This window comes from Athene cunicularia (genome assembly GCF_003259725.1).
Source record: "Athene cunicularia isolate RWA chromosome 18 unlocalized genomic scaffold, athCun1 chr18_part1, whole genome shotgun sequence".
Classification (NCBI taxonomy): domain Eukaryota; kingdom Metazoa; phylum Chordata; class Aves; order Strigiformes; family Strigidae; genus Athene; species Athene cunicularia.
This window is the reverse complement of record NW_020799123.1, coordinates 13,570,633-13,594,835: the sequence shown is the minus strand read 5'-3', so window position 1 is coordinate 13,594,835 and position 24,203 is coordinate 13,570,633. Positions and strand designations below refer to the sequence as shown.

The window sequence follows — 24,203 nt, the reverse complement described above, 5'->3', positions numbered from 1 at the left end:
CCATCCCCCAACATGATTGGGCACATCTGTGATAAAGGTACTGTGCTTTCAAGAATGCAATCTCTGTGTTTGTAGACCATTTCTAATTATCCCTTGTCTTAACTATTAGTAAACAATTGTTGGGGTGCCCTCAAGTCGAAGGGTAGCTTGGTACATCTGATTTATTTGTGCTGTATTTTGTGTGTATGTGTCTGTGCCGGCTGGATAATTCTAACAGGCAAATAGTTTTTTGAGAAACTACCCATTTCTTCATATGTGTGGGTACTATTTCTTGGATGAATCCAGATTGTATAGTCAGATGCACCTCTTACTCACTGCAATTCACTTGGGAATTATCATTCCAGGTTCGTCAGTTTGGCCCGCTGATGATCAGCATTTGTGAGAGGCATAGGAAACCCTCCTATACCCTAGTGTTATGTCTCAAAGCTGTTCTCGTTCTCAATTTGGTATTTATACCACAGCAATAACTAGGCATTTTTGAGCCCTGCAGAATGATACCTAAATCTGTTTTAAAACTTGCTGACATTAGCTACCACCAGAGAATACTGTTGATCTTTCATGAAGAATTCTGTCTCTGTTTTTTCCACACTCTTGGCTTCAGCAGCTAGGTATGGTAATGAGAACTATAGTTTTTGTTAGAGTTGTATGAAAGTTTATTGGCTTCGATCTGTTTCAAATGCTGCTTCCCATGTGTTCCTTTACATTCACTAACTAATTTTTTTTTTCTCTGGGGTTAAGGCAGGGAAGGCTAATCAACTTTTCTTGTGGTGTTTGTTAGAATTTCTTTCTTAATGTAAATTATTAATACATTATCTCAGCCAGAAAGATTTGAACTCAAAAGTTGGTATTTTGATACTGCTGTTATCTCTGGCACACTGAATTTAAAACAATGGTCTTTTTTTTTTGCTGTTTAACTAATATTTCATGTGCCATATAAAAACAGGTGTTCAGACTATTGCAAATCTAAAATTGTAGCATGACTTGCATAGGAAATTAATATGGATCTCCTATTTTTTGCATGTTTTGTGTGGTAGCAGATGTGAATCTTTATGTGACTTAACAACGAATAGATGCTATTCCATGTACTGCAAGAAATTGCGTTTAAATATATTCAAAACAAAGAAAGGCCAAAAGAAATCTCTTCTTTGCTCAACTGTTGTTTTAAACCTGTCCTCCCCTCCCTCCTCCCCCAGCTGTTCAGTAAAGCACACTAATATTGGGTTCTCTCTGCTGTTGACAGATGAGATCTTTGCCTTCCCTATGATAGACAAATAATTTCCTTTTCAGGGTTGACTTGATAGATGGGCTGTAGTGTTGTCTTCAGTAGATTTCTAGTATTAGGTCATTATTCTTTTTCTTAGGCTTAGGAGATTCCCTGTTGAGCTTGGGGTGGTTGGTTATTTTCTTTGTGATTCAGAATTAAGAAAAGCAAATGTGAAGCTGAAGGAAAAAACGGGCTTTCTTTTATTACAGCTGAATTTGCCACATACTTGAATTTCTGCCGTTCTTTGCGTTTTGATGACAAACCAGACTATTCCTATCTAAGACAATTATTTAGGAACCTCTTCCACCGACAAGGGTTCTCCTATGACTATGTGTTTGACTGGAACATGCTGAAATTTGTGAGTAGCTGACATAGCTTTCTAAAACTTTTTTTTTTTTTTTCTTAATACTCCATTGTCAGTTTTGAGTATCTTAACTGATACAGTAAGATTGTCTTACCTTTTTCCTCCTGGAAGCTTTATTGTCTAGAAAGAAGGATCAGGAAATGAGGAGAGGCAGGAGATCCAAGAGCCATGAGATGGGGGTTGAAAGACAACTAAGTTGAAATTACAGGGTTTTAAATGTGTAAGGCTTCTGAGATACTTCCTTCAGGGCAGTCACCAGGCTAGGTTGTGAAATTATTATCTTCTCCCATCTTGATCTTCAGCACAGGTCATTTGCAACTGTTGAGGAGGTGTCCAGCTGCCATAACAGTATTTGTATACATTTAGCATCTTGAAGACTATCTCAGCAGCTGTATGAATGAAATTTATGGCAGTTCTCAAGAAATTTTACCAAAATAATTAATGCTCTATTAAGCTTCAGTTCACGGGTTATCCAGTTCTTTATTTTCAGTATTTTTATCTGAATCTATAGTTGTAAGCTCAATAATCCCCCAGGTTGTTCACTAGTCTTGACCCATAGGGCGCAAGCAGAGCAGCTGAAGATGCTGAACGTGAAAGGCGAGAACGAGAGGAAAGATTGCGACATACACGAAATCCAGCTGTGCGTGGATTACCCTCCACTGCTTCTGGCAGGCTGAGAGGGACGCAAGATGTAGCTTCTCCTACTCCTCTTACCCCAACTTCACATGCTGGTAAGTTAGAAAATACCTGGATAGATGCATATTGTAGACTCATTTGGAGTTTGTTCCTGGTCATTGGAAATTCAAAATTAGAATTAGGATGCCTGAGTGATATATGTCTCTGGACAGGGTCTGGGGGTTTTATTTGGGGTTTTTTCCCCCCCGCTTGCTTTTCAGTAGATTATGGGTAATTGTATACACTTACTCCCTGCCAACTGCTACTTAAATTTCTGTGAATGTAAAACATAGACCTTGATTTCTCTTGTTGACTCTCTGGAAGTTTTATATGCAAACAGTGAGGGTCTGATTTTTCCAATGACCATGTTGTAATCCCATTTCTCATTATGAGACTCTAATGTGTTTTTTCTATAGCCAACACCTCTCCTCGGCCAGTGTCTGGTATGGAACGAGAAAGGAAAGTGAGTATGAGATTGCATCGTGGTGCCCCAGTCAATATCTCATCATCTGACTTAACAGGCCGACAAGATACCTCTCGCATGTCAACTTCTCAGGTAAAAAAAGATTTCTTGTAATGGAAAAATGAGGGTGATTTGATAAAGCTAAATTGCCGAAAGAGCATACCAGCTAGTTGATGATTTTTACAGATGATAACACATAAATACTTGACATTTTAACTGAATGTTTGTGATGAGGCTGTAGACTACTGTAAAGAAAAAAAGAATTATTTTTTTTTTTTTACCTTGGCAGCAATAAGCATAAAATGCTCAAAGTGATACAGTCATTTGTGTATGAGATGATGCAAAATCATCTGTTTTCGGTGAGGAAGCAGAGTAAGTTAGAGGCAGTTGTGACTTATGTTTCCAGATCAGTGGAGCAGAGATTATTGGTGCAGAATAAACAAGAAGTACTTGGTGAAGAACAGAAAAGTGCGAAAGTGAGGACATGTTATAGTGCAGTGCTGTAATTCAGAGCAAATAAGAAGCCACATGTGTGGATAATGGATAGGTTGCAGAAGGCTCGTCTGAAGAGGATGGCAGGAGGTTGAATGATAGAGTGATTCATAGCCATAGTCAACACTGAAATCATCCTCGTTGGTCACCGTGACTTAGCAAAGATATTTTAGGAATGCGTCTTTTTAAGACTGACAAACAATGTTTAAATATATTTTTAACTGTTTATGCTATAGCTGAAACATTCCTTTTTCAGGGTATTCACACAGACTTGTTCCGAGTAGTGTGTGGCCTGGCTTTGTACAGCTTAACTTGAGTCTCACCCAGAGAATGGGGAATCACCTGTACTGCAGGCGTACTGCAACACTACACGGAGAGTAGTCTGTTAGGACTGGTGCAGATGCCTAGGGGTTTTTCCATCACGCCTCAACACTGTCTTGGAGTTCTAACTACATGATTTTTGCCATGGACCCATTTTATTCCTCACTGACAAAGCATGTTATTGATAAAAATTATCTCTGTTCCTTTTGGCTTCATCATTTAATTGGCAGAATTAATTATTTTGGCTAGTAAGTAGTTTTATATTTAGAATCTAAAAGAGAACGCTCTTTTAGGTGGAGGCCAGGTAGGTATTTTTAATGAAGAATGAGGGTGAACTGGTTTGGAGAAATAATTCTGCTGTAACAAAAGTGAAGTGGGATTTTCTGGGTTGGTTTTCAGTTTGAATCAATTATTTCACCATGTAGCTGCAAATGTTTATGCTTGTGCAAGGAATGAACAGTTTGGGAGCAGGAAATGACTGGACAATAGGAGATGGGTAAGGTTTTCTCTGTTGGTGGCAGTTTTTAGCAGCTTAAATTGTTCACTGAGCTACAATTATTGCCACCAGAATTTCTCACATTGAAATATTTTATGGCTAAAGATTGTAAACAGCATGAAACCAAAGAGGGTAGAACTGTGCATTGTTACAGATCTTGTAAGTGTGCATAAATGCCTGATAGAAGGGTGGATAGAAGGGTGTAAAGAAGGTGCAGCCAGACTCTTCTCAGCAGTATCCAGTGAATGAACAACAGACAGTGGGCACAAACTGAAATTTAAGAAATTCCATTTAGACATAAGAAAAAACTTTTTTACTGTGAGGGTGGGCAAGGACTGGAACAGGTTGCCCTAAGAGGATGTGGAGTCTCCCTCTTTCACATTATTCAGAACCCAGTTGGACATTGTACAGAGTTGTCTGTGATGCTGAGTTCTCCCTGAACATTTACTCAAATGTAAAGATGTTTTCCAGGTACAGTGTGTATGCCCAGGGTTTGTCTCTGGGATTCCAAGCAAATCTCAGATGTCTTGTCTCTGTTACCAGTCAGATAAACAATTTATGGGAGTAATAGAAATAAGTGCAGTTATGTTACTTGACTATGCTAGAGTAGAGCATATCTTTCATTTTTTTGTCATGTTACTGCTATGTAGCTCAGTGTGCACGTGACACTCGTAAACATTTTAAGGTATGAGTAGTCCAGTTGGGTTTGCAGATACATTTTAGTTCTCATTGTAAAATGGGAATACCCTGAGATTGTGTAGGACTGTGGGGTTTTTTGAGTAGTCTTTGACTATCCAGATGTATAATTTGTGGTGTGGGCCAAGAGTAGAGTCTGACTTAATGACACATTTTCATACCTGCCCTTTTTAACACTCTGCTCCAAGTGTGGGATCACTCGAGTGACTTCTTTATAATTCCAGTAGCAGCCTAGTTGGGATCTTCTCTGTGTTTGTTAGAATTAATCATTCATCATCTGTTGTCTTCATTTAGTTCTTATGAAGGCAGTGAACCACTGCTGTTCTACTCTCATGATGGCTGAGTAACGTTGTGTGACTAGTATAATTTAAACAGCTTCCCATGGGCCTTTCAGGTTTGGAAGGCAAGAGAGATTGACTTAGACTTTGTAACTCTTCCCCTTGAGCTTGGTAGATAAAATTCGCTTTTCATTTTTCCCAGCTCTCTCTTACTTGGTAGCAGGCAGGGTGGCTCAAGTTGCAAGTTTTCATAGCTTATGCTCTTAACTATCCTCATAACTTTAAAGTAGTTCTTCCATGATCAAAGTATATCCTTAGATGTTAACCAGATTAATAATTAAAGCCATGTGTTTCCCATTATCTTTACACCTTGTTCTTAGTCAGGAAAACCTAAAGTATTCAACTTGCATGGCAAGGTTATTAAGGAGAATTTTGATGGGCTAGGTATAAAAATAGAGAAGATAGTCCATACCACTTCTTATCAGGAGAACAGTAAAGAACAGCAATGATTTGTCCGCGTTCACTCCAAGTGTGTTAGTTTCCTTTGTTAAGACTTAAGTAAATATGCTATCGGTATTCCTTTTTCAGGAAACGTTTAGACCATACTCCTGGTAGAAAGTGGCTTTTAAAGTTTGCTATGCAGATCTACAGATGTCTTATGTTAAGAACTACATTTGTTAGAGTTGTTATAAATAACAAATTTGGTTTGTTATTTTAATTTATTTGGATGCTTTGGTTTGGCAAGGCAACCCTGCATCTGTAATCTTACACCTCTCATCATCTAGAGGAAGGACTACTGCTTGTTAAATTCTGGGCAGTGGAAATGTGCAGAGGTTACTCAAAGAACTAATGAAAGCTACTTACCTCTAAGTAGAGTTCTTACAAGATGACTCCGTGTTTTTAATCTTTCTTTTTTCCAAAATGAGTTCTAATCAGTTCAGTCTGAAACTGAAAACTAAGGCTGGGGATGTAGGTAATATGAACCAAAACTCTTTTATGGAAAATAGGTCTCAGAAAAATTTAACACTCATGGAAAAATGGTAATTGATAAGGATAGCAGGATAGATGTCACATGTATTCCGCACCTATTGTCTGCATAGTACCTAAATCATTCTCATTCGAAGGACTAACACTTTGTAACACAACAACTAGCGTGTCTACAAAATGGTTTGTGAAGCTTAAGTGTTTCTAATGAAATTACTTGAATTCTGTGACACATTATTCAGTACTTTTCTCGATTATATGGAAGTGAATGCAACAACTAAAAACCTGAAAGTTGTGAGATGTTTGACAGCAATAAACATTAGTGAGAGTTGAGCAGTCAGGTAAAGCCTGTTCAACTAAAATGTGTATTACTGCAGTACTCCCAAAACCTGATTAGGATGAAGGAGTGAATCCCATTGTCTTATATATGTGGGAACTGTATCTGTGGTAAGCAACAACTGAGGAAGCTTTGAGTGTAATGTTGGAGAGGTTAGTGTGATGTTATAATTTCATCCTTGAATCTATGTATGATGCACTAACGAACAGAAATTGAGAGGTTATTTCATGTCATTAGTGAGACGGATGCTGGAATATTATGCTCAGTTCAGTTCTCAATATCTTCAATTGTTGGAAAACAGAGAAGAGCCATAAAAATTGAGCCTAGGGAAACATTGTGCAATGCAAGTGTTTCAGATGAGCATCATGCAGTTTGTCTGAAAGGTAAGAGATCATCTTGAATTAGTTGCTGTAGCATTTTAGAGACAATGGCTTTAACAGGAACTGACATTTATGTGAAAAACGTGAAGAACCTATTGCTTAAAATTAAAACCACACACATTTAAAGAAAAGCGAAAGAGAGATCTGAGTGAAGGCAGTTAGCCACTGACACAGCTTCTAAAAGAAGTAGATCATCTGCCCCCTTTGCATCAAAACTGAAATCATTCCTAGGTGGTGTATTTGGGTCTAAAGCAAGCCTAAATTACAGGTCTCTGCAGTGAAGAGCTGTGATCTGTGCTGAACATAAAATCATACCAGCTGTTAACAAAGTCCTTCTGCTGTTAAGCTCTATGAGTGAATTGTTCACTGTCTCCTTTACATAGTCAGTCTTTTAAGAAACATAGTAGAAAAGTTAGTAAAGGAGGTCATGAGCATTCCAGTAAACACTGCTTTGAATCAGTTCTGTTGATCCACGTTGCACAGACTGCATCCCAAAAGCAGTGATCATCTCAAAGAGTCTAGTTATGGGTGAGTAGCCTTCATTTCCTTTCACAGAAGGTTCGATCCAACTGCTCATGGTATACAGTAAGTTGTTTAATTTTTCTTCTTCCCAAATGTAGCATGTTCAGCACCCATCAGTCAAAACTGCATAATTCCTACTAGTAATAGAGGTTCTCTCCATAGTTGGAAGAAAAGATTGGAGTGCTGCACAAATAAATATTTGATAAAATCTCTTTGACAGGAGAAGTTCTTAGAAGACTGTAGCCAACACTGCCAATGACCAACTTAAGTGTTGTGCTGCTTCCCTGGGGGGAAAAGTGATACACTTCCAATGCCTCTGCATTTTCCATCTCCTCATGAGCAAATCTTTCTCCATATATCCATCTTAATAGGCATCATACTCTGCGTTGTTCTTCTGACCCTGTCAGCTTTCTTTGAGGAATAATGCTTTGTTCCTTTTACGTATCTCTTAATAGATAGAAATGTCTTATAGAAGTCTGAAGTCAGAGCTCCTCAAAAGATACATTTGCTACTACAAGTTTAGGTTGAATATTTGTTAGACATCTTTATATATTGGGGCAGTGGAACTGTTACAAATTGCTGTCTTTTCCCCTACCTCAGAATAGCATTCCTTTCGAACACCATGGCAAGTAGCTGCTCGTCTCCTTTCGTTGGAAGGCAGCACTGGGTGAGTGCTTCTCATTAGACACCAAAACTTTGTATGGGATGGGGAAAAAAATCTTTGGAAACATCCAACTTTGCTTCTCCTCCTCACATTATCTCATAGTTGTACCTGTGCCTTCTGGTCAGGTGCTTGATGGAGCTTTTTTTTTTTTCTCTAACTTAAAAGTAAACATCCTTCCAAAAGTTGAATTATTGCTGCTGTTCCACTTGGACTCTCAAGCAGAATTGATAAAAATAATTACTTTAAAAGTCCCTAAAATTGTTCAAGCATCAACAATAAAATAAAATAACCAAGTCTAAATTTTAGCTGTTTGAGAATTACATGTCTTTCCAGGGATGTTCATGCATCCGTGTGTCATCTGTTCAAAACCAGATCTGCTTCAGAATTGTAAAACCAAAATATTAGTATGAAGACTTAATTGACTGTATTACTCAAATGAGGCTCTGTCTTGTGAATGGAATGTCCTACTACAGCCGTGCCCATTTTTCACTGTTTTATATTCTTTATTCCTTGTGAGTTGTCATTTAAAAAATATTCAGATCTATATTGAAAAAATGTTCACAGACTAATGAGAACAGTTTGAACATGAGCATCTTGGAGGTAGACAGACTTGGATTTGGGTTTTTAGGACTTCTTTCCATTGTTCAGTACAGTAGAAGTTTCTGCCTTTCTGTGTGCAGCTTTTGGCTTTTTAGTCTGTTCTGCTTTTGGCAATAACAGGTTTCATCAGGGAAATAACAAGTTTCAGTTAGAATCTGAACCTTGATGGCTGAAGGATGCTTTCTTAAGTATTTCAGGAGCTTCTTTGCTTTGCTTCTTATTAAAAAAAGGCTGTGAGATTTTTCTGTTCCTTAATAAATTCTGTTGTATAACTCCATCTGCTGCCTCACTTTCTCTATAAAGCCTAAGCTTGCACTAATCCTGTATCTCTAGTTGGTGAAGAATCCTGCTATTCCTCTTCTGTTTTCTCCTCCCGCTTTGTGTGCTTGGCTGACTGTGCACAAGCTGCTTCGTAAACAGTTTGGAACGTTAAAGACTTCCAACTGTAAATGGCAGCTTAACACTTTAAAGTCCAATTTGACCAAGTATCCTTGGTCAAAAATTTTAAAAATTGTAAAAAAAAATTTGAAAAGGCAAACCTAAAGCTTTGCATTGGAAAGCTTGTGCGTGTGAGGTATGTAGATTCTGGTCTGCTCGGGGTTTCATTGGTTGGCCTTTACCGTATGCCTTACTATTCGTAGCTGTTTACAACAAATTAATACAGAATACTGATTCAGCTACTTAGACATTTCTCGCTTATTAAATTGCAGTGATGTGTGGTGGTTTTTCACTTTCACAGTGAAAGTGTTACTGAAGTAATGTTACACTGTTACGTAAATAGGTCAAGCTATGGAAATTAATTGTCTTTTAACACAGTGTCCCATGAAAAGCCATTGAAAATAATGACATTTTTTTCTAAACGTCTTAATGGGATTTCCCCCCACCCCAAACCTAATTATCCATTGAATCTATTTCTGCACATTGGTAGTGTTTTCATCTGGTTTGTTCTTTCTTCTGTGCATGTTTATGCTCTGTTTACTTTTCTTCAAAACATCCCCTCTGGCTGGAAAGGTGAATTTTCCATGTTAACTTCTAATAAAGGAGGAAAATACAGGGAACTTCGTGTAGCTACAGGTGGGTGCAAAACATTGTATAGTTCATTGGATTTTAAATTCACACACTTTTGGCAATGATTTACTTAGAAGTACATTGAGAGCCACTTGTATGTTAACTAGAAGGATATGTGCTGATGTTGTCTTGTTTTTTGGCTTTGGTAGATTCCTGCTCGGGTAACTACCAGTGTTCTCCAGTCTGCTGTGCACCGATGAAAATTATTTTGCCATGGAGGGCAGATAATGCATGGCTGATCTCCTATGTTACCAATGGCTTTACTAGCAAAAATACCCTAAACTAGAGCGGAAGCATTACAATTGGAGTTCTCCATGTGACTTAAAAGGCACTTGGAGGAACATGGACAGACTCCAGCAGCTGCCATTACAGGACGCTTTTGCCAGAAACCCAGTGACCTTAAGAGAACCCTGTGGTAACAGGGCTGGAAAAGAAAAATGGTTTACAGAGTTGACCGCCTGTTATCGGATGGCCATTTCAGTTTTCCCTCCACAGGCGGCAGACTTTACCCCCTTTTTATTATTCTACTGTAACTATAAATCTTTTACTTGGTTTAAGAAAGTTTTTTGTATCATTTTGCTAAAATTATTGGCTTAATTCTCTGTAAAGAACTCTTTGCTTTTGTCTGATTTAAAAATGTAGTATATAAACAAACCTAAACTACAGACAATGACTCACAATTTCTTGTTTAAAAAAATTAGTCTGGCAGGGAACATGTAAGTGAATCAAACCCATCTGACTTTATTTAAAAATGTTTACTTATTTGTATGGTCCCATTCTGACTGAGATGGTTTTCTCATGAAATTTTTAAAACTGTTAGAATTTTACATTGCTGTTTGCTGTCTTCATTCACACTTAACATCTAACTTTCCATGTAACAAAAAGGAATTTTTAATGCTAGTTCTTTTTCATAAAGGAGGAAAGCTAAATACCCCGCAGGAAAGTCTAAGTATAGTAGAGATGGTGATAATGGATTTCTTTCTTTGTAAAGAATATGAGGGTCAAAGTGGAAGACAGGCATTTGAGGGATTTAGAATTTGAAAGATTGTCCTATCTTTCTGCTTAGTTTGGGTAAATGGATAGTTTAAAACATCAGTTTTATTGGTCAAATTTTGTTGCCTTCACTCTGAGGCTGGTTAGCTTGGAGGGTATTGCAAGTGGAAAATACACATCGCTTCTGAATCTTCAGTGAATTTGAATGTTTCATTCAGCATCTACATGTTTAAAAATAAATAAATAGATTCAGGCCTTCTGTTTCGTGCCAAGACTCAAAAAAGGAATTCTTAAAAAACAAATAACAAACCAACCAATTCTTGCTGTGAGAATTTTTACAATTCGGGGGCATACCATATTTAATTCTCAACTGTATTGAACCTGAGTATGTCCAGAATCATTAGCTAGGAACAAACGACTCAACATGCTTAGGTTGTCCAAAAAACTGTTGCAGGTGCTGCTAACACCTGTTGGTTATAGAATGTGGGAGAGTCTTCATATTGTTTGTTACTATAAACTCTCATAAAAGTAGGTATGCTGTCCTCATAGTACGTGGAACATTATCAGAAGTACTGTTTATACTAGTATGACTGAAATAATGGGAAGTTCCATGTTGGAAATGAAAAGTATATACAGAGATTTTGTTTGAACAGTTAGCTGTTTTGAGAAATTCTTGCCTGCTTGAAAACAGATATTTTTTTTTTAAATAAAAAAGGCCTATTGGTCTTCAGAGTTTTATGAAGAGTAATTTTTACTGTTTTGGTGCTTACAAATTCGGATTTGCCCCTCTCAAAAGTCCACGTATTAAGTATTAGTCGCTCTTCTTTGGATGCTTTCAGAACATTAGCTACTTGCTTGTGTGTACTCTGGATCTTGACTGGGGAAAACCTGTGTTTGGGGAGAGTATAGTGGAAAAGCTTAAGAGTTTGATCCATGGATAAGTTTGCATAAGAGAATTATTTCCTCAGTTACTATAAACTTCAGTATTTTAGGCTTGTGCACTACCATTTGAACAGTTCTACACTTCACTGTGCTTTCCTTGTAAATATCTGTGGTTAATAATGTACTGTTAGAGGGACTCACAGAGGCAGCCTCTTATTCTCTCTGTATCTGGCACATTAGATTGCTGTACTATACTTAAAAGTTGACTGCAGACTTCTAGAATTGTACTCACTTGTGGGCAGTTTTGTCCTTCATAATAGTTAAATGCCATCATGCAGAAAATAGACTGTCTGTATAAACCTGTGTATTGGAAACCAGTATTTCAGAGCACTTCATTTGTATGATCACTGTATTTGTGTACTTTAACAATTGTGTAAATACATTCATAATAACTTCTATTATTCTTTGGTGTAACTTACTTGCAATGAATCCCTACTCTTGATGTAACTTCTTTCTTTCCTCCTTTTTTTAAATTTTTTTTTTTTAAAAAGGGGTTTCTGTACCTACAAAGAGTGCTGTCAGTTGCAAACATTTATCATGGTACTAAAAGTTTCACTTAAAGCATTTTGGTAGTCCTGGTCAGAATGCAGCAGTTAGGGTATACAGGAAGAAAGGCTCTCGTGTTGCTCACAGAAAGCATGTCTTTTTGTCTGTTTAAAGGTAAATGGTTTTTGTTTGCTATTGCTTCTTTTCCAGTAGTCTTTTTTACAAATGCTTTCTCTTACTAAGTAATACATTGTACTGATAGGAAGTATGGGAAGAAAATTGTTACTGAGACTTGATCAGTTACAGGAGCTAGGATAAAAGCAAGCAAAATACTGAGCTCTGCCCACAATGCCTTGTATAATAAAAGTCCTGACTTTTGGTATGTGATTGTCAAAAGTCTATTCATAACCTGAGGGCAAATAAACTTTCAAGAATCCTCTGTGTTTCTTATTAGCAGGCCTTTAAAAGTTGAAAGGATATTTAATTTGTCCTCACAGTTTTCATTTAGAAGTTGCTCTGTACTTTTATGTGAAAAATACCAGCTCTGCTGCTGTTTTACATCATTGTGCTGGCTACAGAGTCCCTGAGTTCTTTGTGGTACAAGTACCTTGAAAATAATTGACAATAAATCCTATGCTTTAAGAGAAGATACTAAGTAAAAGCATTTAAGTAGTCCATATATTCCATGTCAACTTCATGAAAGTACTCAAAATCTCCCTTGGAGGAAGTCATGTGGAACTTGAAGACCTCTCATCCTTCATTCTCCAGTAGGGAAAAAAATCATGAGCACAACCATTTATTGTCATCATTTTCCCACGTTCCAGACCTCTGAGTGGCAGCTCCTCCATAAAATCTGTCAAAGGCAACAGTTTCAGAAATCAAATTTCCCAACAAGAATCTTTACAAAGAATTTACAGATTTGTAAGCACATCATTGGCTAGAGTGTACATGTTCATTTCAAGAATATTTATTTTGTCTTTAGAAAAGAATGAAATAAAAAGGTATGTATTTTGTTCTTTAAATTTTGCTTTACAAAAGCAGCATTTCATGTATACAAAATCCTAAGGGAAAACAAACAATGCTGCTGTTTTTTTAACAGTGCTGAGCTACCTGATCAGAAATCTAGATTTAATCCAGCTGTGAGGAACTGCAATCAACCATGAACTTAATCCTACAGCAAAGTAGCTTCTAAAATTCACTGGGTAGGACAGGTTAATAATAAAAAGGTTTTGCTGTTAAAGAATGCAGTACTTCATTATTAAAAACAGTACTTTCCTCTGGTTCATTCAGGTGACAGTTACTGGCATTACATATATATGTCTGGATTTGAGTATGGACTGTTTGTATTGTTCATTGGTTTTGTATCAGGAGAGTGATCAGAGGCCTGATCTTCAGTTAAGAATCTGTTTCACAACAAAATCCTAACTTTTATCAGCAAATACTTTCACAGGAGTAACACTATGACTTTTCCTCAGATATTGGTGGGTTTTTTCCTGCTTAATGTTATTAAGACTAGTATGCTTCAGTTCTTTTGATGAAACCATTGCATACTGCAGAGGGACAACAGAAAATTAGATGAGATCTGTATGTACGCAATCTACAAAAATACGCAGTCTACGAAAAAATCCATCTTTTTTTAAGATAGTTCTCTTTGTTAATATCATTTTGGGAAAATTCTTGACTCAAAATGCATAGCTAAGATCTTGGTCTAAGAAATATAAGCATAATGGACAAATAGGAATGTGGAAAAAGAGGAAATTGTGTCTATCATTCTAAAGCGTTAAGCCCTAGTCTACTGTTTGCTGTGACCAGTCCAGGATACTTGGGGTGGGATGTGGAACGGATTAGGAATTCATTTGGTACATAAGAAACTGTCTAGTCCTGATCTCACAAGTAGACAGAACATTTAGTTTAATTACAGTCCTCATCTTTGTTCAAAGCTGCAAGTGTTACAGGCACAAAGGCAATGTAGAGCTGCTTGTATTCCCCATAATCCTTAAGGAAAGGATGTCAGTTATTCACAGTATTTTGAGGTTATGTGCAGATTTTTTTTTTAGCAGACCCCAAACAGCAAATGTCTCTCTGCTCTCACGGCTGAGAAATTTTAAGTTTGTCCGATGTTGTCAGCCACCGGATCTTATGCCTCATTTTTCAGCAAAACTGAATCATATTTTGCTACTTAAAAAGTGTAAATACTAAAATCTAGATATGCTTCTTCATTGGAATCGGTTTTCTGGTGAAAGGCTTTAAACTGCTGAAACAGTAGTAGATGAGGAGTCAGAAGAGCAAGAGCTATCCTCCTTTCTTACTGCTCCGAAGCATTCACCTAGGGATAGTGGGGAAAGTTACCAGCTGGAATGTTGCTGAGATGATGAAGCAAGTATTGAGATCAGTCAAGGAACAAAGAATGTATAATTAAAGGTAAGTACCTTTTTACTCTGCTTCTGACTTTGCCTGCTTTCTCAGACAAATGCAGGTCTGCTGATCTCGCAGGCTGTATCACTAACAAGATACTTTCAAGAGCCCTGACTTTTGTAGTAGATGTGCCTTTTTCCTACCTGCGCAAAGATGAGCTCTATTCCAGAAGCATTGATAAGGATGCTAAAAGAATGTATTCCAAAGCCATTACTTCTCATATGCAGTGCCTCTGCTATGGTCAAAGTTGTTTACTCTTCAAATATTGGTGGATCACCTTCCTTCAACAGGTCCAGCAGAAGGGGACGCCAGCTCTGCAACTCAGGTCATGCCTCTTTTCCCCCACGGCGAATGGCCCAACTCCTGTCTTTGAGACTCACAGTACCAGAGGCAATGATAAACTCTTTGGTTTTCTGTCACAAGGATGTGCTGACCGCACACTAATAAATTCTGTCGTTCATTCCTGTAGCAGCATATCGCTTAATCTGGCCAACAGGGTAGCAAAGCATTTGATTGCGCCTTAAGTCTTACCAATTTCACCCAAAAAAAGGTGATCACATGTTTATTCACACAGGAGTTTTTATGTAAACTAGACCTATGATCTTTCCATTGTAAGTATACAGAGAATTTTGGAAGCTGAGCTTAGTTATATTTCTCCAAGATTCCTCAGCAGAGATACATAGAATTGGGTATAAATAGATGTGAGCCTTCTAGATAGCAAAACGTAGCTCGTGTTACACTGAAGAGACTGTAATTTTGATTCACTTGCCTATAGCCTTGAGATTATACCTTGAGGAGACAGTCTTCGCTGGGGTACCATAGGATCCAAAAAACCTCACCATGTATGCATTCTTATGCTCTGTTTTCTTAGGAGCTTTCAAGTTCTAAAGAGCATCACTTGATGATCGTTTGCTGGCAGGACAGTACTCAGAATGCTAAGGACTACATACATCATAGCAATTCATAAAACTACCTGCAAACAAAACCTGGAGCACTCTTCAGAGGACAAGAACAATAATTTCTACAGGGAGCATCACAGAATTAATAGCTATTATTTTAAAATAGCTCATGCTTTAAAATAGTCTTTACAGCAGGAGTCCATTTCCATTCTGAAACTGGCCAAACTATGAGTCATAGCAAAAGCAGTCGCATTGCCCACATTAAAATCTGTCTGCCTGTCAGCTCGATGTCACTGGTTGCCGCCTTCTCTGTAAGCACTCTGCTTCTGTACAGCTATTTGACCATGTGCAAATGAAGCTAAATTTCAAAATCTGGGTGTTAAAAGCTGTTTTTTCTAAGCTTATTTTTTCACACCCACAGTTTTTGACAACCAAATAAATATTTATTCACTACATTTGCAACAGTTTACTAGAAAAGCATTAAAAAAAAAATCTAACTGTACACATAACATTAAAGTGCATAACAGGAAACAAAAAGTCACCCCACTTGCACAAAACAGAATTGTACTCCCATAATCTTGAAGACAAGTGTGGTAGAGATTATGTCGGTCTACAGACACATACAGAAGTCAGTACTTAAGCTGCAACATGTAAGTTTGTGTTCTGAAAGCCCTCTAGCTATGATTGCTTACCAAACTGAAGCTTTTCTTTGGGGCATAATGAAGATTCATGCATGAGTGTATTTTGAAGTTTGCTTGGTTAGGGGAATGTTTGAATTTATTTTTTAGAGAATGATTTTACATTGTTTAACATGTTTGTTTGGATAGGATTTAATATTAACAAGCACAAGATCTGTCCAGTCCTTCACACCTTCCTTACGTCTCAAGTCTCACCTTAAGGGAACTAGCTACTTTAGCAGCAGGTACTGCTGAAGGCTTGCTGTAGTGTATTTAAAGACTGGAGAAAAATAAAATCTAGAGATTGTGACTTTAAACAGATCGCTGCATCACTTTAAGATTTTTAGTTCTGCTGAGAGCTAGGCTCCAAACAGCTACAAGACATTTTATTCTGAAATTTTAAAATTACATTTAAATTTAAAAAAACAGACTGATCTTTTTATAAGAGGAGGAAAAAAAATAGTTTTAACTCTGCATTGCTCATTGTCTAGTAAACAGGCAAACCATCTATTCTACTGGGTATTTTGCATGTTTGATATAGATTGATACATATATATTCAAATATATATATGTACACACATATACACCTCTATATATTCTCTGTGTGTTAGAGGCATTTATACACACACTGTGTCCTTGCATTAAGAAATTAAGGGCCTAAGATCCATTACATGATCAAACATACAATATATTAACCATAAATCCTATAGTACACAATTTATAGAATGTACAAAGATCTAAAAAGCTTTTAATTATGCTACCCTGTACACTAAAACACCGTTTGTTATTTGCAGAGAAATAATCTATAAACACTATCTTTCAGCTGTTTTACAGTGTTATACTTGGAATTTTTGGACTTATTTTTTTTCTTTCCCTCCTGGACTTCACAGATTCATGAACTATGTGTCTAAAGAAGTTACATTTGTTCCAATAGTGTGTGATGCAAGAGCAAATTATGTTGTCTTTGGGATGTTTGGCAATTCAGTTGTACAATTACCTGCCTTCCATTTACTCTTCTTTTTTTCAAATCACAAAATTTTAACCAGATGAAGGTTGAGCAAAGGTTCATCCAGGTAATGTTGCATTGAACTGCTCTACTTGTGTCCCTGGGCACTTAGCATCTCTTTAGCAGTGGTCCATGACTCCAACCGTGCACATCCTCAAAATACATGAAAGAGCACATCTCACAAACTGTTCTTAAGGAGATTGCAGTGGTGTTGAGCCTGAAGAAATACTTTACCAAAATACCTGGAGAAGTTTAAAAGCAATTATTTGTGAATTTACAATAGGCAGAGTTAAATACAAAGCCAGGGTACTCTTGCCAAGAGAAAGGGTTCCAATACAATCCCCCTCCCATATGTAACAGCTCTTAGCTGGTGTTTTAAGACCATGCTGGGAACCTAAGGACTTGCTGCTTGCTTGCCTTTTTTTTTTTTTTTTTTTTTTTTTTTTTTTTTAAACATCTTGGGGTAGGAAAGAGGGAGGCCTATAAAATAAGAGCTCGGTTTAAAGGCCTTTGTTTTGTGGCCATGTCCATAGGAGCAACTGGGTACATGCCTCAGCACAGCCTACCATACTGGCCCAGTCCTCCAGGCTAGGGATCTGGCATGTGTGGAGATTTCCTTCCTATCAGTATAATCAATCTCTTTCCAAGGAAATAAAGGCAACCAAATGAAAAAAGGACTGGAGGGCTAGCACACACCTGGATATCATCCCTGAATGGAACAGAATGGAAGCAGGGAGCTTAACTGGCTCCAGAACTCATAAGTATTCTCAAGCCTGCCAGTTTTGATGTTGCTGAGAGATCTGAATTAGGAGCTTCTCATCTCCATTGGTGCATCTTGTAAATAATTAAAACAGTGGAAGATTTTATAGCCTGTGTGAAACTGCTTAGCTCATTAAATTCCAACCCTTATTTCTCACAGCTGATAAAAGAGTCCTGTGATTTGACTTCTCATGCAATAAGCATCTCTCACAAATACTGCAATCCATTGGTGGGTCTGTGCTGAAAAGAGCAAAAGATCACTGGCAGTCATATTCAGACTAGTTCATCTTTGAGTCAAGGAAAAGAACTTGTACAGGCCAGTGAGGCACTTCCTGTGAACACCAGATTTACTTTAGAAGGTGCCTTGTTGAAATATGTTTTCCTTATCTTAGTAACACCCTCTTCTGTCCCAATCACATAAAAATTGTAACATAACACTTCTTCTTTCCATCTTAACCATAAAGGCATTATGTATGGAAAATGAAACATAGTCTGGAAAGTCAGTAAGATAAGCCCAAATTTTTGAGATAATTTGCAGAATGTACAGAAACGTAAAATTGTGACAAAACCTGAGGTCAAAGGAATAACCATTTAGTTTTGTGATAACAGTATAGCATTATCTAGCAAAGAAATCTGGTGATCAAAACCAGCAGTAAGACAAAGATGGCTATTTGAGAATCTCAGTTTACCTTTGGGAAGGTTTCTAGTTTTTCCTTTTTGAAACAGAACAGGGAACTCCAATCTGAAAGCTCTATCAGGCTTTCATGTATCTTCTGAAGCAGCTTCTGGGGACACCATAAACTGATCTGTGGATTCCATTTTCCTCTTGTCCTTTTCTAAGGTGACCTTCTGGAGCTAGCAGTGTTGTGTTCCAAGTACTGATTTAGACTTTAGCAAACCGGAGCTAAGTTCCGTTACTAAGCTCTTATAACTAGGTCATGCCAGTGCAATTCCTGCTACTAAATTAATAAAAAGTTATTAAACAGTTTATTCAGTGCAGCATCTATTTCTTTTTAAAATCACTCAAAAAAAAAAAAAATCATGATCCTATCTTTTAAATTTCTGTTCAAAGTTGTCATAACAGTGCAAAACCATTTTGACGAAACTACCAGAATGGAAGCTGGTATCAGAAATAGTTCCATTAGAGAATGGTTCATGGGTTTGGCACTTTGTTGGATTTACTGTACGTTCCTGTTAAAATGGTCGAGTATAAATAGCTAATTATGTTATTTTTAAAAGGGATACAGGGTTTTAATGGATATGGGTCTTTTAGTTTTCAGTTATTAAGTGGAATAATTTTGGCACCTGAAAGCCAGTATTCCTTTGTTGCCAACAAAACTGAATCTGTTACAGTTAGTCTGTTTTGAAGATTGTTATGGCAGTCACAAAGCTTAGCTTTTTATAAATGTATTGGAAAGGTGGGTTGCAGGACCATCATTTATATAAAAGATTACATTTCTTGAGTGTGTTTGGGTGGGGAAAAAAAATGCCTTTCTTTTACTTTACCTTCCTTTACTATTCAGCATCCTCACAATTCATCTTTTCCCTTTCCACGTTTCTTCAAATGTTCTGTCACTGCCTTGTCTGGGGTGTTTCTGTTTCTTCTCCTACCCCCATAACAATGTCAGAGGACATTGAAAAGACTGGCCAGAACTCCCTGTTCTTTGTGCAATGAGTAGCAAATCCGACCCCATTCTTGATGGGTCTTTATGCATTGCTGCCATAAATATGATCATCAATTCTATCATGTTTCCTCAGTCAGCAAAAATGGCACCTTGAACTTCCATAGATTAAGCAGAAGGGTAGGGGAGTGGTTTAAATGAAGAAAAACAAAAAGAATCAAAAACCAAACACAAAAACAAAATCAAAAGACCTTCCTGTGTTGCTAACATCGCATTTTAAAGATGACTAACATGTTTCAAAATAGTCCAGTCCCTTCCAGACCCTTTACAGGTCATTTGAAACTTACACTGTTTCTCTTATATACAAAATGGACACTCTTTTCACAAGGTTCTGCTAAACTAGTATATGTCTTCTCCATGTTACTTGTAATATTTCTCAGTGCTGCAGGGAAACTGCTGGAAACCTTGTATGTAAATGTAGTCTAACTTTGTTTACGGCCTGTCAGGATCAATTCTGCTCATTTCCTCTTCTTTTAGTACCTCCTCGGACTACCACTTGTGTGATCTGCTGAGGACAATATCTGTAATGTGCCTTGCCACGTACAGTATTTTCAGAGGATAATTACAAAGATTATAGGTTTAGACAAAACTCAGAAATAACATTTACATAAAACAAAGTAACAAATAATATCAAAATTAAATTAGAGCTGAGCCAGTTAATCTAAAAAAAAGGTAAGAAGTTCAAAAACCTAATGGAGACCTTTAAGTTCCTGAGATTTTTCTCCATCTCAAATTCTTTTCCCCTTCACAAAGATCACAGAAAGGGAAATAAATTATATTTAGCTGCACAACACAGTGATTTCACCAATATTGTCTGAAAACATACAAATAATTCCACTTTTCTTAAAATATAGTCTTCCTATATCTCTTCCAACAGAGCAGCTTCTGGTGATGCATAACAAAACTCTACTTGTGTTTATAAAAGCTTTTTAGTTTACATAAAAAGTATAATCACAATGCTCCACCTTTTACTGATAAAGCTAATTTTCCGATAAAAAGTTTTCTAGCTAATCAGCTTCCAGAGAGACCTGATGAGCTGACTGGCCTCCAGTTAATAAAGCAGATGGCCCAGCCCTAAACTAACTCTATTTCTAAAATAAATAGTGTTGAAAATCTTTCTTTCCTAAACACTGTGTTGGTTTTCTGTCATGCTCACACACACGTTTCTGGGTTAGTTACAACTTCGCCATTTTTTTCAGGCTCATCTTTAAGAAACTGCTCCACTTCAATAGAGTCCACCTTGGCATCCTCAGGAGTTTTGTCTTCAGATTTGTTTAATTCCTCTCTTTCTGCTGCTTCTTCTTTTGTATGTGGTTCTTCTGATTTTTTCTTAATGCAGAAGAAATTTCCCAAGGCCAATACGAGTGCTGAGGTGGTAACTTCAATTCCAGCAATAATAAAAACAAACATGTACCTCCCTGTTGCATCCAAGAGTTTTCCTGAAGAAGACAACATTTCAGGTAATTAACAAAAGTGATTATCTTGCAATGAATTTTTTTCTGCTTTTTTAAACATTTAAATGACTCCTGCTAGAAGCACCGTGACTACCTAAGCAAGTTTTTTGAAATAGCATTTTAACAAGTTTATCACAAAATACTTCTCAATTATTTCAATTCAGTTTAACATTCACTGACATCACATCCCAAAACACATACTCCCCTGCACACACAGAGTCATGCAATTCAACTGGAATAAAAGCAGCCTAGCCTTCACGTGCAAGAGATAAGTGCCATGCCTTTCAGATCAAAACAGGTGCATCATGGCCGGGATCGGCATCATCAGCTTCCTCTCGCTCCCAATCTCATTTCCTTTCCTACACAGGGTGTACGCTGTCTGCTTAAAATGCAAATCTTACTTAACAGTCAGTCTGTAGTAACTGACTGATTCTGATGCTTTAGTCAAGTTAAAATTTTTACAGGACTTAATGGAGGTGAAAGAAGTGCCTCTCCAAACCTGAAGGTCAGATTAAGTAGTGCATAGTAGTCTTTTCTACACAAGGGGTTCTGTCACAGTAAATATTCAGGATGCTTTTTCTTGTCTGATATAAACAGTAAACATTTTATGGCAGTGAACTGTTGGGGGGTGGTTCAGTTCAGGGTCTGTAAAATGTATGTTCTTTGATTAGTAATTAATTTACAATTTTTAATTCAAATTAATGAATCTGAATATTCTGTACTGGCCCTTATTCTTGGTTGTGAGACATGCAACAGAATCAGTCTACCTTTCTTAAAACAGTCCAGTTCTGTAGTTCTTGTGAGATTTTTTTTTTCTCCTTCTGATGTTTCTTTCCTCCTCCAAATCTACCATGGATATAGAGAATCTATCCTAGTACTTTCCAAAGAAAATGGACAGGTTTCTCCTTTCTCCAAATACTCCAAAGAGGTCTGAACTTCACGAAAGTTATTCACTATGTGTAAGACAAATCTCATACAACATTAGCCATCTACTAATAAGAGGTGCAATGTAGGCTTTCAGTGGAGAAAGAGCAGCATCTCCATATGGTAATTCAAACAATCCCGAAATAGATCCAAGAAGGGAAACATTCATCCCACCCTGTCTTGGACTATTTCAGATTGTAACTGCAGAAAGTCGGTGAAGCATGTGCAACACTAGCACAACGTGCACTTCTCAAGTGACTCATTTTGTCTTTTTCTCTGTTCCCTCACAAAATTTGTGTAAATGGATGCAATGCAAATGAGTTTGAATTCTGAACTAAATAGAATACTTACCCGCTGATGGTGGACCAATTAGAACAGCCATAGCTTCTGCCAGGAGCACTAAACCGATAGCACTGGAAAACTTCTGAGTACCAACAATCGCCATGAGAACTTCAAACTGAAGAGCACCTACCATTCCATAAGAAATGCCAAAGAAAATGCAAAAGACCACCAGGCCACCATAATCAACAGACATAGAACCCATAAGATCTGTAAAGCCATTGAAAATCATAGCAAAACTGAAGAGGTAGACACAGCGTGGTCTAACCCACTTGAGACCAGCTACCATTCCACAAATAGGCCGAGCAAAGATATCAATGAATCCCAGAATAGTTAGAAGGAAAGCTGCTTTGGTGTCATGATACTTTAAATCCTTGGCATAACTCACAACAAAAACTGGGGGAACAAAGAGCCCAAGCACCATGATGGATGCTGCTAGTGTGTAGATTACAAAACCACCATCTTTAAACACACTGAAATCCAGAAGTTTTTTCTTCACTTTCTTCTCAGCTGGTTCTTTAGTATCTTCAGACTTGTTGGATGGCTCCAGAGGTCTCATTAATGCCCCACATACACAGCAGTTCAGCAGCATCCCACCCAGTATAAGGAATCCTCCTCTCCAACCATACTCGTGTTGTAGTATCTGCCCCAGTGGTGAGAGAGCACAAAGAAACACTGGACTCCCAGCAGCGGATAGTCCATTGGCCAGAGGCCGGCGTTTGTCAAAGTAACGATTTAACATGATGAGTGAAGGCTGAAAGTTTAGTGCCAGACCCAAACCTGTAACAGAAGGTACGTAAAAATTAATACTGGCCTACAATAACACTATTAAAAAGATTTCTAATTAGTTTTTCTGATTCATGACTTAAGAGAAAATAATTATATTCCAAATAGATGAATTCTAAGATAACATTTTTAAAAGCATTTCACCTCCATCATATTCTTGTCCTCTGTGGTTACACTTCACTGATTACAGCAGTGGCTATTAAATGTACCAGAAAAAAAAAAAAAAAGACAACAAATTTAATTCCACATTTGTACGCCATCTTTATAAGAGCTCATCTGGATGATCCTGATGATTTAAGTATTTGTTAGTTACACAAAACTTCCACCTGAAGCTAAGACATTAGCTAACTCATTTTCAACAATGCGCACTACTTACCAGTAATCACACCTGCAGTTAGATAGATCTGAACAATGCTCGTGCAGAAGGAGGCTATCACCATCCCCATTGAGGCAAAAAGGCCACCCACCAGCATGACAGGGCGACAGCCAAAGCGATTGACACATACACTACAGAGTGGACCTAGGCAAGAAGAGCAAGTTACATTTGCTGAGATAAACCATTTTTTCAATTGATTTTACGTTAGTTTGCATTTCTTATTTGGTGGACTTGGCAGTGCTAGGTTTACAGTTGGAGTCGATCTTAAAGGTCTCTTCCAACCTAAATGATCCTGTGATTCTTTCGGTACTTTGTCAGGCCAATCTCTAAGAGTGTTCTTCCCTCTATAGTCAAACATTTAGTCTTTTTCATCTTCAGAGTGCCATGCAATTTTTCATCATCTTTAGTACCTAATGAGTTACAGAGATTTGATTTTGTATGCAAGCTGGATGTGCTTAAGTAATTTCTGGCTTTATGTGACTAATAGTTATTCTTTGGAATGCCTTACTTGCACACAAGTAATGATGTACAGTCACAATTCATGCTGTAAATGGCTGTATGATTTACAACCATCATCATATGATGCAATACTGTTTCAGAAACAGAGAACTACCTACCTGTTCCATAAAGCATGGCCAACAGAATGGAGGAAATCCATGCAGTGTCACTATATCCAATGCCAAATTCACGGATAAGTTCTTTAAAGAAGACACTAACTGCCTTTGGAAAGGCATAGGAGAATCCTGTGATGATAAAACAGCCAAAAAGGACGGCCCAGCCCCAACCTCCATCAGGGGCTTTAACACCAGATGGACCATCATCAGCTACTACAGCTCCCATGATGAAGCTCAAGAGTATTCC

General features: G+C 37.5%; 2 protein-coding genes across 7 annotated transcripts in view; one reads left to right on the top strand and one right to left on the bottom strand.

Moving 5' to 3' along the window:
- The window catches only part of CSNK1D (casein kinase 1 delta), a 25,256-nt gene extending 8,972 nt beyond the window's left edge, over window positions 1–16,284 (top strand). Inside the window, exons 6-11 of one of the 6 annotated variants that reach the window (XR_003399672.1) lie at window positions 1,474–1,622; window positions 2,188–2,359; window positions 2,720–2,859; window positions 7,873–7,939; window positions 9,548–9,610; window positions 9,754–9,802. Coding sequence is in view for 3 of the 6 variants with exons in the window: in XM_026861186.1 (XP_026716987.1) it covers window positions 1,474–1,622; window positions 2,188–2,359; window positions 2,720–2,859; window positions 9,754–9,804 (512 nt within the window). In the remaining 3 variants the exon portion in view is untranslated. Of the gene's footprint in view, window positions 1–1,473; window positions 1,623–2,187; window positions 2,360–2,719; window positions 2,860–5,794; window positions 7,940–9,547; window positions 9,611–9,753 lie in introns of those variants that run through there. The other 5 variants (XR_003399673.1, XR_003399674.1, XM_026861187.1 and 2 more) reach the window with 5 other exon arrangements.
- SLC16A3 (solute carrier family 16 member 3) lies at window positions 11,309–24,203 on the bottom strand. The gene is made up of 4 exons (XM_026861185.1): window positions 23,960–24,203; window positions 23,343–23,486; window positions 22,193–22,960; window positions 11,309–20,902 (listed from the first exon to the last, which is right to left on the bottom strand). Exons 1-4 carry the CDS (start codon window positions 24,180–24,182, stop codon window positions 20,616–20,618), a joined length of 1,422 nt encoding a protein of 473 aa, XP_026716986.1. The 5' UTR covers window positions 24,183–24,203; the 3' UTR covers window positions 11,309–20,615.

Excerpts from the sequence above, each read along its gene's own strand:
- SLC16A3 (XM_026861185.1), bottom strand. The coding sequence starts at position 24,182 with ATGGGAGCTGTAGTAGCTGATGATGGTCCATCTGGTGTTAAAGCCCCT. Across the intron at positions 23,487-23,959 it reads GGCCATGCTTTATGGAACAG|GTCCACTCTGTAGTGTATGT; the intron begins GTAGGTAGTTCT and ends CTTCTTGCCTAG. Across the intron at positions 22,961-23,342 it reads AACTGCAGGTGTGATTACTG|GTTTGGGTCTGGCACTAAAC; the intron begins GTAAGTAGTGCG and ends CTTCTGTTACAG.